This window comes from Ambystoma mexicanum, chromosome 6p (assembly GCF_040938575.1).
Source record: "Ambystoma mexicanum isolate Mex_15411 chromosome 6p, UKY_AmexF1_1, whole genome shotgun sequence".
NCBI classification, from domain to species: Eukaryota; Metazoa; Chordata; class Amphibia; order Caudata; family Ambystomatidae; genus Ambystoma; species Ambystoma mexicanum.
In genome coordinates, this window is record NC_090935.1 from 302,593,104 (window position 1) to 302,610,306 (window position 17,203).

Genomic DNA, 17,203 nt, shown 5'->3' on the forward strand with positions numbered 1-17,203 from the left:
GACATATTAGCGTTCATTATGTCTTCTTATTCTTGGCTGTCCTGTGACCCACAAGATAAATTATGATGATTCAGTCTGTTACGTTGATTCTGAAAAATATAGCAAGTTTTACATAACGACACTATAACGCAGGTGTCGTAGGTCCTCCAACTTCCTCTTAAAAAAAAGAGAAGCATTTAGTGGAAGCACCTGTGAGTCGACACAAGTCAGCGAACACTGCTTTCTTTTTGGCGGCCATCTTGTAAAGGTATATTTGTTCATTCCTTTTACATAACGTTGCAAAAGAAAGGCATTATGCCCGCCGATGTTATTTTCTACTCTCATCTGAAACAAATAACTAACTCTTCTGCGAAGATAAAAACGACGGATAGCTTTTAAGAATACTTATTTCAAGCAAATCTTCGTTTTCCCTTAGTGAAATAGAGCATATTATTTTCAAGGCTTAGTCAAATAATTGTTATCAGCATTTAGGGTACTTTAATGAATTTAATGCATCCCTTTCCAGACTCATTGTCTGCATGAAAGAAGACTAACCCGGGAGTTCCTTTTTAACTATGCAGATAGCCTCTTGCACCATAAAGCAGTCCTGTGGTTACATTGGCTATCAAGAGAGGCAGACCCCGCGTTCCGTGCTCCCATTGGTTGATTGCGAGTATCTTCGTTCTCTTTGGTTTTGTTGTGATTATGCCAGCGTCGGGCCTCTCAATTGGCTGAGGGAAAGACCCACGCGACCCCCTGGGCTCTCTTTGGGTTACAGTTGATAGACTCCGCCTTCTCGCGTGCGCTGCACCACACCTGGTTTTCACAAGGGAGGGGCGTTAGAGAAACCCTGCCAAACTGGAAGGAGTTTGCCTAGCTGTCTGGAGAAATAGAAGAAGGACTGATTCCTCCCGTGGGGGTTATGCCAAGCGGTCCGGGTTCCCTGAGTGCTGTGGGAAGCAAAGCAAGCAGCAGGCGCTGGAAGCCCAGCGCGGCTCGGAGGGCAGGGAAGGCGGCTGCTGGCAAGAGCCAGAGAATATCCCCGGGAGTCTGGTCGCTCCTAACAGCACTAGGAGACCAGGCACTTGTCGGAGACAATACTTGGAGTGGCACTGCTCAGAGCACGGGATATTGTGTGTCTCTGTTCATACAGTACCGAATACAGTACCGATGGTAGGAAGCAGCAAGGAATAGCGTGGTTGCTGTCTGCACATATTCCAAGGGAGCAGAGCAGGGCTTTGCGAGAAGCGGTGCCCTCAGGAGACGGCGACAGGAGACACGGGGCGGTCCTGTGTACTCAAGCCTGCAGTGTGACTGGGCGGGTGATCCTAACTAGCGGGGTCGCTGTCCAGCGCTTACAGGCTCTGCTGCTCCCCAGGGGGCAGCGGCTTCCGATGCACAGTTGAAGGGTTGCTGAACGGATTTCTTTTTCCGATCACAGAGTTGTCCGCCGGATTTCTGGACTTGCCACGATTCCTCAGGAAAGTCAATTTTGGGGTGCCTGTGGTTTGCTTGGACGCACACGGCCACCGCGGATCCGGCACCATGGCGACCATCGTGGAACCGGTGTATGGGCTCTCCGAAGACGAGGTGAGTGTGTTGCACAGGCATGGGCAGAACCTGCACAAGCTGCAGCCCACGACCTGCTGACTCTGCCATGTTGCTTAGTTTTCACCCCAATCTAGCGCTTTCCCTACTGTCTAGCAGTACACTCCCATCTTCCCTCCCGCCTAGCTTTACTCCCGGATCCGTTAGATGTAAAGCGGGGGTAATATCCCACCTTAAGTCATTCAGTCCACAAGCCTTTCGTTCTAAACTGAACCTGTCTCCATTTATTTGACACTCTCCTACCTCCAACCACTTGTATTTTCTTTTCCCTCGGCACGCCTATGTCGCCTCGAATTGTCCAAAGCCAGCCGATATGTTTGCTTCCCCCTCCCCATCATGTTTTTTCATTGAGGTGCCGTATTTGCAGACCGGGTTACATTATGAGAATTAAGATTTACGACACGCACAACCGCACCCGGGGACAAAAAGTACTTTCAAAAGCATTTTGACATTGTGTGAAACGATGACTTTGTTTGCAGTGGCCATGCCCAGGATGATTCCTTTGACAATTCTGATTTTACGGAGCTAAACCGTTAAGATGCATCCAAATTAAATTGTAGTGTGTATTTCCTAGCGATTAGGTTTTTGGTGTTGATGTTTGAATTACGGTTCCTTGGATATTGGCAACTGACATTCCCTGTCGTGAAAATTCCTTAGGACTCGCGATATTAACTGTTCTGAAATTGAGACTCTTGGTCACTAAGCACGCTGTACATCCGAGCCTAAGTGCTTTCTCGAAAAGCTAATAATAAATATATCGGGCATCTGTCTTTTGTACATATTGGCAGTGTAATGACACGTGCGTTGCCGAAGCTGCAGGTCTGTGCCAAGGTAAGACTTGTCTTACCAATGAATGATCCCCGTGGACCTTGCCGTGTGTAAGTTTCAGGTTAACGATTGATCTCTGTTCGTTAGCAGGGCTTCGGATACTGGCTTCAGCATCAACTGCGGAAATATTAAGTGTCACTGACTGTGCTGTGCATATGTTCACCACAGGGCACGCTTTTTTTAATGTGCGCTGGTTGTGCCTTGTCATGCGGTGTTATTTGCAGCACTGTTTTCCTGGGTCTGCCTCAACGAGTTTGAGTATAATAATGCTGACACTGTTTATGATTGTAGATTACCCAAAGCCAGTGTGATACGGTGGGGATTCTTCAACCTTTTTATTGGGGTGGTGCTGGTCTTTGCCAGAGGCAGTCATTGGGACCTAGAGGCCTTCCCACCTTGGCCGTCTCAGGCAGAGGTGGCCTGTACTCCCCTCACACTACACAGATGATATCATCAAGGCGTTCTGGTCTGTTTCTTGGCACCTGTAACATCTGCTAGAAATAGCCTTGTTATGATTGATTGCTTATGCGCACTCAGACGGGTATTTTGTTTTTCTGCTTTCCCCACATACAGCCTTTTTGATTAGCCCGTCGTTCGGCTCACGAGCAGCAATGGCCCAGAGCAGTATTTGTCTTTTAGGCCCTTAACAAACGTATTTAATGTTCCTTAATATCTACCGTAGTAAGATTTCCTCGTCTCTTTTTAATGGACACGTAGAGGTAGAATTCTTCAAGTTTGGTTGCTGTGAACACAGGTGTTTTCAAGCAATAACATCGCACTATTGCCTGCTAGTGAATGGCTGCAGCGTGCCGTGGCGCAAGCAAGCAAGCAGTCACTGAGCAGTGAGAACCAAACTACTGCGGAATGAGCGAGGGGTATTCCAAGGAGGTAGCTAGCTGATGAAAGCTTTCCACTACATGTTTCGCCCATTCTCCCACGCCCATCATTGGCGTAGTCAGATGTGCAGAACTTCCAGAAACCATGCTCCAGGCAGTTTTGAAAATATTTTTTTCATGGGAACGATTGCCATATTAAAGAGTTGGTTTCATTTCTCAATTATGAAGCTAATTGTCGTTGCTTCATGTAAACTAGTCATTAGTAATTTGTAAAAATGCATTTTATTGCGGTGATAAACGAATGTTAAGGAATCAAAATGCATTTTCCGTCTGCCTAGAGCAGCTTATGAAATAGATGCAGATACAATATGTAACTATTTTTCAATATTTACAGTGGAATATAATATTTTGATGTTTGAGTGCATATTACTGGCGGAGTCTTGATTACCACTTGGCAGATACACCGGACATACCTGCCTCAGTAAGAAGTCAACCACGAAAAGTAGCCTAATTCCCTGAATCTGTTGAGGTTATTTATTTCTGGTAAATAGTTAAATCTTCTGAAAGAATGCCTATCCGTTTAGAATATTTGAAGCCAGTGTTCTGAACTAATCCCAGTTGTTTTCTGTTTGTGTTGGACACTGCTCGCTCGTACCATTTAAGATGCATGCAGCGGCACTGAAACGTACACATTGCTGACTTGGCGTCTGCTGCATGGTGTACTGCAAGTCTTGTTAAGATTCGAGGCCTGCAGTGATGTGGCATCTCAACATTGTAGAGAGTTGTAACACATGATATCCTCTGTCTAAAAAGGCAATGCTTTCATCAGCTTGTATTGGCTAAATTGAATTGCGCATCCAACCTTTCCTTTCTCAGATGGGTGGCTGAGTTATGTCGCTGGATTAGTCTACAGAAGTCAGGTGCCCAAATCTATGGCATTTAAAAAAAAAAAAAAAAAAACAGGTAATTGCAGGTCTTGTGTGATGGTGGTATTCACTTTTAGTATGTTTTTTTGATGTAGCATCGTGTCCATGAAGTGGGTCTCTGGCACGTAGGCTTGTAAAAATGTCCAACTTTAAGGCATAGCTCTTACATCCTGCATATGGATACCATATCAACTGTGCAAATATATTAAGTCGCAGGTACTTGTTGACGTTTCCCTGAGCGCTACGGATTTGGTGGCACTCCAGTCAGCTTAAGAAATCTTTTGTTTCACCCACAGACTCTCAGTTCTGAAACTGCTCTAACGTGAATATAGTACAAACGCCTTACATAAACAAGTAGAGATCAGAATTACTTGTAATTGTTCTATTACCTGTTCGGCATGAATGCAGCTTTTCATGTAGTGAATGTTTAATAGCAGATTATAAGAGACTGAAAACCTGTCCCTCCTGGGCCTTTTACAAAGACCAGGCGAGCAGTCTCTTGCAAGGCTTCTCAGTTCTTTGTGCAAGCGTGTGCTCTATGAAGGAAGAGCATTTGCAGACCAGTTGCTGCTAAAGAGTCGGGCATGAAGCAGCGCCCAGACAGCTGTTGGGGGAGGGGGGTGGTGGGACACAATCGATTAATTCGTACTCCATTTAGTTGAAAAGAAACAAACTGATTGGGGGTGGACTTTATACACTTAAACATCTTCATACTTTATCCCTAATCACTTTCAAAGCAATGTGCATCACTCACCGTGCACACCACAAGACGGGTCCAGAATACCTTCAACAGAATATCACCTGCTACCAACACAACGAAACCTGCGTTCATGCACAGCACTCCTCGTCTGATCCCCCTCCTTCAAATCAACCAGAGTAGGAGGTTCCTGTTTCTCCATCCAAGCTCCCACTATTTGGAATTCAATGCTGCCTAACATCAGACGAATTGAGGACCACTTGGCATTCCGTAGAACCCTCAAGACATCGCTATCCCCCCCACCCCCTGCACCTTCAGCCAGTCAATCACCCCAAGCAGGCCGAGGCAGCAACGAGCATCCAGGCTCTCAATGATTGACAAGCACGGGTGAGAGCCCATGCCACATCTACAAAACCAAGAAGCCAGCAACATGAGACGGGCACTTATGTACACGTCCATGCCTATGGAAGATAGCTGATGACAAAGCCACTCACCTGCACGCATTGGCAACCATACTTCATTCTCAACAAAACCTTACACAACACCTCGGCCATTAAAATGTAGCTATCATCGCAAGATAAATTCGGTCTAGTTGGAACAGCTAATGAATGTACTACTCCCACTCTTATCACATGAACCGCAACACATTCTGTTTGCCAGCTTAATATGGGTGGCTAATAGGGACATGGCCACCCCTAACCAATTTCGTGTTGGCTAAAATGCACGCACGCATTCTAAACACCTCCAAATTACCCACACTGGGGCTTCGATCCCCTGCAGGCATTCAACCTACACCTTGTTTGGACCATACCAATGGTGAAAAGAGCTTTACGAGTGACTACTATTGCTACTACCACTTCAACAAATTTGGCTTTTCACTCCATTAACCACTTATTGCTCCTCCTGACCTTTCCCACCGAATTAGGGAAGAATCAAAATGTGTTTCAGTGGGTGGGAGTTGGAATCCTTTTCTACTTATTTAGCATGCTGAGTCGACTTGCACTACACAGGCCCAGGATGGAGACCTTTTGCTCCTCAAGTAGTACCTTTGAGAAATGGTCAAGTAGATTGAGAAAGATTGAACAAACGATCAGCATCGTCTGTTTAAACGCAGATTGCCCCCTTTTTTACCTGCTTTTTCTCCAGAGTTTTTAGCTGCATGTGATAGGTTGGGACTCCATCACCATCAAATGTCTCAAGACTTGACGTAATTCGTGAGGAATCCAGAAATGGGAGGCTATGATGACCTACATTTCTCCGTCTTCCTCATGGCATCAGCTTTCAGTAACTTCTCTCTAAGGTCCAAGGTTCATAGCTAGAACTGTATCTCTTGACAAAAGGACCTCTGCTGCACCAGGTTCTGTGATCCTTGTTGAAATGCTGGTCGCTGTGGGCACGAGGTCATCCAAATCTTCCAGTTTGTGCTAGGACAAGCTGCATGGTTTGTTACTTTCCTTCAAGCTGTGTATAGTGTACCGTGTTGACAATCTGTGGTTTAGTTCCACTATCCAATTTTCCCCAATACAGTTTAGTGGCCTCCATTTCCTTGTTATCGCTTTTTTTCTTCTTACTACTGTTGTATCCGAGTAGCCTGTGGGTTGGGTACTTTAAAGTTTGCCTTCTGGCTCGTGCCATGCCCTTGCATGCCATTGTCTCAGCAAGCTGGAGTGTGTGGTTGTGGGAGCCAAGCTAGCGGGGGAGTTGGGGATGGGGGGTGAGGTTGGAGGCGGAAGACGGAGAGGGTTTTGAGGCTGTCTTGCAATAAGTTAAATGAATGGATTTATACACTTACCGAAGGTCTACGGGAATATTTCAATTACCATTTCTAATCCAACGGAAATTACACTGTGCAGGACTGCTATGACTGGATGGCCCCCTGCTCTTCTGTCAAAGGCGCATCAACTGCTGGTTCCTTTCTTGCCTCTGTTAGCAATGTGTACACTGTGCCTTCATCACAGATCGCATGCACGTTCTCGCACGTGGTCCATGGATTATCCAATCTCTGGAGCGGCTCCATCATTGGTCCGGGGTTTCCGATGCCATTGATATGTGGTACGCTCCTTCTGTCTTTCCTGTTCCTTTGCACCATATGCTTTAGGAGAGAAAATGCAGCTTCTCCACCACTTTGACTCCCTGCCATACCTGTGCCTGAGTATAACAGTAGAGCTCTCCAGCAAATGCATGAAATCCTGGTCTGACATGTTCCCAATTGGTACCCGATTGGGTTTATCTTGTTGTATTTCTGTCATGGTGAAGTGGCTGTTTGAGGAAAGGCCAAACGATACACAAATAAGAAGCTGTTTTGAAGTCTTTGCTTGGAAGATTTTTTTGGAGGGGGGGGGGTGCCAGACAGGAATGGAGCTATAATCACTGTACAACGTTAATCTGAACACATGTGCCGCTTCTACTCTTCTTTCCTCCGTAGTGCTGGGCTGCTAAATTGGGAAGTGTTTGCACAAGGTTATAATCTCGGCTGGTTTGCATCGTTAGGATTCGATAGTGATTATTAATAAACACTGTACTATCTGAGGTAGGTTGCATTGAGGGACACAGGTCCAATGGTTAAGAGACATTCTTTGCGGTTCCATTTGCAGACACTGTTTTTTCTAAGGAATTTTCTTCGAAGAAATTACTTAATAATTTTAAAAATAGTTTTTTTATTTCCTTTTTTTTTTTTTACATTTTGGGGGTTCACCCCCACCCCTCCCCAAAGTAATTTCTATGTAGAAAATGACTTTGAAAAAACGAGTGTCAGCAAAAGAACACAATACCTTCTTTGCTGCTGACTTTGCAATGGGTTTTTAGCTTTCATCCGACTGGAATCTTCTCTACCCTTTTACAGCATTCAGAAATGACATTAAACAAACTGTCTCTCGTGAACTACAGTGTACCAACTTTGTCGCGTTTGATGGTTACACAGCTGCCCCCGACTATTTTCAATATAATCTTAACATATGACCCCCCCATTCCCTTTACCCCAACTCGTCGGTGTCTAGAGTCTAACATCTATACAACATTTTCCGAAACTGTGCGTGCAGGGTTGTGTCCATAGCTGGTCCTTCAGATGACTTGCATGTTTCTAAGTGTTTGTGGTTTATAGACATGGGCTTCTCTGACCTTCATAAAATCGTGGAAGGGATTCGAGACCGCCCAGAATTTCAGGTAGTTCCTGTTTTGAGGGCACAGATTTTTTTCCATAGCCATAACCTCCCAGATCTTGACCCACCACCAGGCTGTCGTCGGTCCCGTTTTATTTTTTTATCTCTGTGCCAGGGTCATTCTCGCAGCTGACAGTATGTGTGTGTGGTTAAAGTGGCTCTATGCCCCGACATTGCATAGACACCCTCTGCTGCTGCTCCTAATATGACTGTCTTGGTTGACATTGGGAGTTCCACCCCCGTGATGTCCTTTATGTGCCCCAGCACTTCTTTCTAATATGTTACTGCTTTTGAGCACGCCCACCACATGTGGTACAGGTCCCCACTCTCCCTGCAGCGTCTCCAACACGTAGGGGGATATTTTGCATTGATTTTGTGTAGGCAATAGGGGGACATGTACCACCTAACACAGCTTGTAGGCCGATTCTTTGATCATGGTGCATTTGGATGAGCTGTGTGCCCTTGGGTCAGTGTATTCTTACTCTGCATGGACATTCAGAGGCATATCTTTCATGGTCTGCCGCAAAGGATAGCTAATCTACTTTAAGATAAAGAGCAAAAATCTGCATGTGTGGTATTTCTTTTCTTCCTTCCTTTCCCTGCATCATCCGTAATGATTGACTTAATTTTAACTTCCAAATAGGTTGACTAAAAAGCCCAATACAAAAATATTAAGGATTGCAGGGAACCCAATTTAGTAGCCCCGCATCCTAATGAGGCTCATCCAAGATTGTGCCCCAATGGCATTGAACTATAGGTAGATTGACGCCTACTCCACCACATTTAGCAAGTGTTGTTCTATACCACTTGGGATGATTATCGCAAATAAATGGGGTGCCGAATGTGCACTAGCCATTGGCTAGTGACATTTGATTCTTGGCGAGTAAGAGATGGTGTGCTGTCTGTATGTATAGTATTGAGTTATGGCTGGCTAGTAGCTTGCAACTTTAATTTTTGCCCTCTCTGCATTAGATTTAAAACAAAACCACAAACGAAGAGAGGTCCACACCATTGGATAAGTTGATGCTTTTCTAAGGAGTAGGCAAACCTGCTGCTCAGGCTTTGAATTTTCAAGATCAGGTCAAGAATTCTGCACAATTTGGGAGTTTTTCAATCCAAACCACGACATTTCTGCAAACAAGAAATGGGGAAGAGGGTACTTAAATGGTGGAGATGGCTCCATCGGGGGTGACTGCCATCGTCTGCTCTTATATACACCTCACAATGACAATGTCACTAATTAATGTTATTGTGACCATAAGCGTTGTGTAAGGGATGTTGATCACATTAGAGGATGCATTGGGAGGGGAATGCTAGAAGGGAGCTGTGATGTTTATCACTGTCTTCTTGTTCTCCTCCTTTGCAGCTGCGCACAGGACGTTTCGGAACTGTGACCTTCTTTAAGAAGATCCACTGTGGTTTATTAGCGAGCTTGCAAAATGCATCCCGTTACACAAGAACAGAACTTTGTGTCATTTCTACATTGCCATCCTGGAACCATTCTACCTCGGTTGTCGTTTTTTGTAGTTTTCCCAAATCAGCTATTCAGATATTGCGTACTTAGTAGTTGATCATCATCCTTAATACTAGATACAACTCAGAATACTTCTGAATGGGGAGAGGAATGGTTGCAAAATCTCTCCAGACCAAATCATTGTTTTTTACTGTTTTACTGGATAAAATGTGCCCTGGCCTCTTCAAAACGAAGCTGACTAATATGTGGGCACATCTGATTTGTTTAAAATTGTTAACTTTCCATAATTGGTTACAAACTTGCTCAATCCAGATTCCTTCACTGGTTGTGTGTGGCTTCTGTTGTCTGTGAAGGAATTCCACACATTCAGAATAGAATCTCGATGTTTGTGGAAGTTTCATTTGCTCTTGATAACTCCATCTGCTTTCCAGAGGGAACAAATTATATTACATGTGCATTGTTCCAACACACATGGTATAAATGACTAATGCTCTGCCCAAGTACAGGGATGAGTAGCAAAGGAAACTCTCTTACTCGGACCCCACCCTACTACTAAACCAGTAGTGATTTATCAACAAAGATTAGTAACCAGTATTTCCTATGCACTGGAATGTTCCTCTGAATCATGATCATTGGGCAAATAGGCTAAATGGCTGCGTTTGGTGCGTATTCTGGTTCTTTCTAAGCCAACCCCTATACAGGCCATCGGAATGGAGTTGGGCGATCCCGCTCCGGGTACAATCCTACATGAGAATAGAAGTATCTATTTATTGAAATCTACTTAAGTTGGACTTCGGTCTACTTAAATTGGAAATGCTATCTGAAAAACTAGGAATGGGGATTTATTTTCCTCCCCCGATATCATGGTGCCCGATTGGTCCAATGGCCTAGGTTCTTTGTTAACATTCAAAAACGAGGTCCAAAAATGTGATTGGGCATATTGCCATGACCACATAGCAGATTATCTTCTCAGTATTCTTACTATAGGCTTTTCTTTCCTTTTATATAGAAAGGATGAAAGGTACATATCAGTTCACGTGTCACATTGCCAGATGAGTAATTATGCCTATGTGCCTTAATAAACTCCCAATTATGGAGGTTAAAGGGTTGTGGACGAGCCTTCCAATAGAAGAACGTGGCTGTCGTTTATGTAAAAGGGAGGGTATTATCTGATCTCTCAGACATGTAGTTGCATTGTGTAGTAGTATGATTAAGATATTATATACACCTTGCCGACAGTTTGCAGGAATTACAGGAAGGAACGTTTGGCTAAACAACCTTTCTGGTTGTAGTTTAACACGGTCTTTAGCGTTGGTCAAGGTTTGGCAGGCTTTTGAAGTGGCACTCATTGGGCAAGGGGCACAGTTTTTAGTCTGATATCATCATGATGCTCTGCAACTAGGGTAATAATTATACCAGCGTTGTGAAAAATAAGCAATAGGGATTGATACAAATCTGAACTGTTTTGATTTTAGTGTTGAATGTTTTTAAGATGCTGAGTTTATCTCGATCTCAATTTTGATACGTATTCTTAATAGTTGGTTGTTGTATTGTTGTTGTAAATTTGTGAAAGGTTCGTAATGCTGCATTGTAACACCATTTTTATTTTTAAAAAAAGTGATTTCATGCCCTGCCTGACAGGAATACCTCCTTTGCCTCTTGTGGCAATATGGCTTGAGGACGGGCTATACTCCTGTAGCTGGAATTTTACCTAGCAAAGATGCTTCCTAAACGCAACAGTACCGTGATGCCAAAATAAAAGTATGTCCAATGAAGGTTCTAGTCAAATAGACTTTTTAATACAACTAAAAATACAAACTCCCTAATCAAAAACACTGTAACCCATCCTTGGTAGAGAAGACACAAAATATGCAGACGTTAAGATACCAAGGCACTGTAGGTGTGAAGACTGGTAATATTTTCAGTAACAATTTTCAGATTCACTGAATGTCTTTAAAAAAAATAAAAAATAAATGGTGGGGTCCTTAATGTCACTGAGGCCCACAGATAGGCCAGGGGGACAGAACCACTATACATACTTTTTTTTTTTTTTTTGTTTTTTTTTGTTTGTTCTTCAAATATATTTTATTACTGAATTAGCATAAACCAGACTGGAACAACGTTTTCTTTTTTCTCGCAATTTGATTCACCATACAGATTTGTTGTACTCCCCTCCCCCCACCCACCTTCATTCTTGCACGGCCCCAGGGTGACAACATTGGTTGTCTCATTGGAGCCTTCTTTTCAAGCTCCTTCAATCATTTGTTCCACTGTTTGTCTAGTCTTTCTTCCATATTCACTTGTGGTTTCTGCAATATCCCTCCAGGGTCTGGATTGGGGCTTGTTGGAATTATTCGTTCCCCCTTGCCCCTGTCTCCGGCTCAAATCGCCTCTCTCCGCCACTTCTCTCACTAGTTGATACTGTTGCATTTTTAGTTTTTTCACTCCCTGTGAGGCTTTGTGTAGTTTCTGGGTCCCCAGTCCTAGTGTGGCCTCTTCGGATCGTACTTCTCTAGGAACGCTGCCCACTCCATTTCTCTCGATGGGGTCGGGTCATGTATTTGCTTAGTCAGCTGCTCCACTCTATACATGTTCAAGGCTTTCGAGGCCCATTGTCTTTCACTTGGAAGTTCCTCTCTTCCATCCCCCTGCCAAGCAAGCCCTGGCTGCTAACAGGAGGTAGTGGGGCATGTGCAGGAGTTTCACCCAGTCCCTTTCTACGATCTCGATTCCGAACACGTACAAGTAGGGGGTTGCCTGTCTACCCCGTACAAGGCCTTTTTCCATCCCAGAATCTCCTTACAGTATTTCTGTACCTTCTCGCACGCCCACCACATATGCTAGTAATCTGCTGTTTTCCCACATTTCCTCCACACTGGGGTCAGCCACGGGGTACATCTTAGATAGTCTTGCTGGATCTTACTGATGTTCCTCTGCCGTTGACTATGCTCCTTCGTTTCTCTCTGCGGGCCCCCCAACCCTGTGTTCCCCTACTCAGCGCCACATTTGTTGCTTCCCTTCTTTCACTTTGGCGCCTGTGCCTTCTTTCACTGTTTTATCAATATTGTGTTTTCTCCACGTCGCGTTGTTAAGTCAGGCGGTGCACCAGGGTCCAAATTCGGCCGTTTGGTGGCAGCGTTTTGTTCCTCTCACTATCAATTTATGTCCGTCTTGACCAGGCCTCGTCTCTCTTGTATGTTCTGCAACGGTTGTGGAAGAGCTTCTAGTGCTGGATGCACCACTTCTCCTCACCGTGGTGTTTACGTCTTATTAATCCTGTAAATGATGGCTCCCGTGGGGTTGTTTCAAATTCACCATTGTTGTATTCTTCACAACTCTACATGCAAGCTTCACATTAAGCTGTGGGCTCCTCTCTACTTATTCTCTGGGAGTCCGCCCCTCACTGGCCTTATGGACGCTTTTCCGGGCTCCTCTGGCCCCTTACCATGTGCTCTATAGTTGGTTGCCCACCACAGGACCAGGGGAAGCCAACGGGGTCTCTATCTCATGTATGTTTTCTGGTGTCCTTTTCCTGTCCCCTGGCTGCTCCGGTCCGCAGTAGACTCTCTCCTTTGTCTCCTCTTTCCCTGCTGTTTCACTGACTGACCCCTCTCCCACGAGGGCTCCTGCGTGCTCCACTATGGCCTGTTTTGCATGCGTGGGCTTCACTGATGGCACTAACTCCCGTGGCATATACGCTCTGCTCGGTCAGAGTGCGATAGTGCCCTAAGGAGTATTCCTACTCTGCTGCTGTTTGTTGTACACGCCTTTTTCAGAGGCTGTGCCTGCAGCTCCAGGGGGGTTATTGGCCCCTTATGCTTCTCCTCCAGGGGGCCATGTCTTCTCCATGCCTTGCTGTTGTTCCCTTGGGCTCCCAGGCTACCCAGCCACACTTTCTTATTCTCTTATTGTTGCTATGAGGCTGAGGAGGTGGCAGGAGGGGTCTGCTGCACCGTTAATTCTCACTGTTACTACGAGTCTGACGGAGGGGCCAGCCGCACCATGGATTTCCCTCAGCGTCTCTCCCCTGCCTTTCTGGCCTATCCTCCCCGCTCGCAATTCCTCTCCCTCGTCGCCTCCTCGCTACCCTCTGCCGGGGGGGGGCCTCCTTTCACCCGCTAGGGTTACTCCTTCCTCTGCTGCTGTTCAGCCTCTTTGCCTGGATTGCTGTCGTGGCTCCAGCTCCTCTCCTCTTTGGGCTGCTAAGCCACGCAGTCTTCCCCTTGTTATGCCTCATAGTGGCGTACCTGTCTGGGTGTCTTTGCGGGCACACTTCCTCTGTTTGAGCTTGTGGAACACACGCCTATGTCACTTGGCTCTTCCGCTGGGATGCCCTGCCCCTCGTTTCCCCGCTGCTGTTCCCACGGAGCACCTGGAGTGGCACACAGCACTCCAACACACTACTGTCCGTTCCAGGACACAGGCCGTCTCTCTCCCTTCTGTCGGGGGGCCTCGCCTTTGCCTTTTATCTCCTTGCAATCTGTGTTCCTTCTTCCGCTTGCAGGTTTCCTAACTGCTTTCGTCGTCCCCCACTCTTGCACACCTTTTTTGATTGAGCATTTCCACCCTGAAAATATAATCTCTTCTCATTCCTGCTGGAGGGAGCGGGAGCTGTACGCTTATGCAGTCATTTTCTCCCGCGCCCTCTAGTGGTCTCTCTACATACTTGTTTGAGTGTGTTAATTGGTCTTAACAGGCTTGAGTCGGCCTACTAGGTGCTGTTCCGCAGTTTGTGACGGTGTAGAGATGGCAAGTTATTGGCTTACACTGGGTCGAGACCGGCAAGATGATTGCTTCCAGCAGTTGAAGACAGATGAAAAGGGGCAGTTTGCAGTGATTGAAAGCGCATAGGGTAACAAAGGCAGTTCGGATGGTCCTTAAGATGATCAAAATGACTCTTAACAGTTGCCTTGAAGAGTGGATGAAGGTGGCAGCAGAGTTCTAGGCTGTTCATTTGCTTCTTGGTTGCTGGAAGACCAATGCAGGGATATGTGGAGTCCTTGTTCTGCACTTCCCAGCCAGGGACTTTGCCAGAGGGCACCTGCTGGAGCTTTGACCGCCATTGACCAGGATCCTGGTTCTGTTGTTCAGGCAGTAGCCACAACTTGTCTTGACAGCATTTCACCCCAAATGTTCCTCTATGATCGACGAGGGAAGGGTCACTCTACCTTCTCGTTGCCTTTATCTTCACCTCTATGGCAGGGGACTTTGGGCCAACTATACCCTGATGGTCATTATTTTGATATCCAAAGATGATTTAGCAAGAATCAACAAAGGGAGTGGTTTCAACTCATTAAATATTCAATCTCCACTGCAGACTGGTACCTTTCCGTAAGGGTCCATGCTGGTTTCTGCATGCAGAATACTTTTCTTGGTAATATCTGTCCCAGAGTGCTTTGTGTGTAGGAAGTGGTAAGGGAGCACAGGAAGCGCAGGAGCCCAAGGAGATTCCAAGATCGTGGACCTCTGTGTACTGGTATTCCTCTCCTGACTACTCCATCCTCTCCTTCCTGCCCTGCATCACAGATACTTCAGTAATTACTACCCTAGAGTGACTTTCCTTGGGCTGGCAGTCTGTTTTTTAAGGAATGGACCCTCTCTACTCCTTCCTCTGGAAGCTGAGACCATGCTCCCGAGCTCAGTCTGTTGTGGGTGAAATTCAGTCCCAGACAGTGGATACACTGAAGGCCCTGACAGTAAAATCACTAGCAACAAATACTGCAATAACATGACATCCAAACATTTTGGGCAGTTATAATTGTAGATTCCCAGAGGTCACCATGTCAAAACCAGGTATGGCTCATATTTGTATTTTAATCTGCTACCAGGCCATGCGATCGCCCAATTATATCATTTGGATCAGGACTTCTCACGGTTAAAGGCAGTCCCTGGATGTTGGAACTTTTAGGTTCCATTAGTCTGTTTGCCGGAATGTACATGTTACTCTGTAAATCGCTGTACTGCCAACTACAAGCCAGCTGCTGAGAGGTGTCAGTAGACTGACTCAGCAGAGTTACATGTTTGACCTATACTTTTACGCCTAGAGAGAACATTAATTGAGGTCTTATCAGCAGATCTCGCTTTTAGAGACGGATTTCCAGCATCATTGTAGATAAAAAAAAAAAATAATCAAAAGCTGTGGCGACAATCCCATCCTGCCCCTCTTCCCAGATCGCATTTAGTCACGGGTATACAACGGAAATTGTGATAACTGACGAGGATTATCACTTTACTGTTTTACTTGAACTATAGGTTGTGTTTCCCTCAATTGTCTTAAATATTGTGGTTATCCCTTACCATTACATATGCACTCATGTGGAAGCATCCCATTTGAGTTTAATGCAATGCGACTTCTATGTCAATTTGAAGCGCTTGCCATTGCTTAGCTCAATTACTACAGAAAATGTGTTTGGGGACCAAAAGAGAATGACGTCATAGCCCCCAAGTAGTGGCGGACAAATCTTAAGTGTTAGACTTTGCACTTCCCTTGCGGATCTTCATCTACACTCAATCCTTTGTTTTGGGACACATGCACCCTGTTTTCCTCCTACCCCCCCTGGCTGCCCTCATTGGACCCTCTAGCTTCACCTTCCCTTGAGGCCAAAAACCTTGGTCATCTTCGACTCCTCCCTCTTCTTCACCCCTCATACCTTGGACCTTGCCAAGAAGGCTCACTTACAGCTTCACCTCCCCGAGCATTTTCCCTTTCCTCAGAAGCTCATTTTCTCCAAAGCTCTGGTCGCCTCTAGGCTGGACTACTGCAACAGCCTCTTCCTCAGTCTACCTCCCCCAAAACCCCTTTTCCTCCCTACCCCCCCCTTTCAGTTAATCCAAAATAGGGCTGCAAGACTTCTTGTCCTCAAGCCCAGGGACCGTAACTCTCCAGCCCTAGAATCTCTCCATTGGCTCCTGGTGGCCGCAAGGATCAAATTCAAGACCCTCTACCTCATTCACAAGGCTTTCGGGGGCCTGGGGTCATGCTATATCCAACTTTATCTACCTAAATACTTCCCTTCTAGAGCCCTCTGCTCTTATAACTCCAACTCTCTGCTTGTCAAATGCTTCTCCAAGCAGAGAATAGGGGGCAGGTCCCTCTCTTCGGTTGTTGCCTCTCTGTGAAACAGTCTACCTACCCCTCTCATACTTGAGCCGGATCTCCTTAAGTTCCAGAAACTGCTTTTCTCTCCCTCTTCCCAGCTAATCACCCCACTGCCGATGTGACTGTAGGCCTCGATCTTCATGTATCTCACAGGTATCGGGCCCCTGCTCAGTTGACACTAGCTCACCCCCCCTTACCCCCCCTCAGCACTGCCCTTGCAGGCCCCCTACCTAGCACTTAACCAGCGGTTCCACCCTTGGCACTGCCCCCCCCACCCCTGTCTCCTTCTGCACTTCTCTTCACAGAATGTCCCAAGACCTAGAAGAACCACGATTGTATAATTTCGGCCTTTTTTTTTTTTTTTTTTTTTTTTTTTTTTTCTTCCCTTGTTCCCTTTTCACTTTGCCTTGTCGTGCCTTGAAACACTATTTTGTTGTATAGGCGCTTAACAGATGGTAAATAAACCAATAAAAATTGAATCAACCTTGTTGCTAATCTCCTAAAGTCTGAGCAGTTTCAAGTTCTTGGTGCATAGACAGCTTTAGGTAGCATAATGCAAGGGGAGTAGTTATATTGTTGGGTCCAAGTCCGATCACAG

General features: G+C 45.7%; 1 protein-coding gene across 1 annotated transcript in view; it reads left to right on the top strand.

The window, feature by feature from the left end:
* The first annotated feature begins 763 nt into the window (after positions 1 to 763).
* NEDD4L (NEDD4 like E3 ubiquitin protein ligase) overlaps positions 764 to 17,203 on the top strand; it is a 2,900,454-nt gene continuing 2,884,014 nt past the window's right edge. The window contains exon 1 of the mRNA XM_069627054.1: positions 764 to 1,569. Coding sequence (XP_069483155.1) covers positions 1,525 to 1,569 — 45 coding nt within the window. The 5' untranslated portion in view covers positions 764 to 1,524. The remainder of the gene's footprint in view (positions 1,570 to 17,203) is intronic.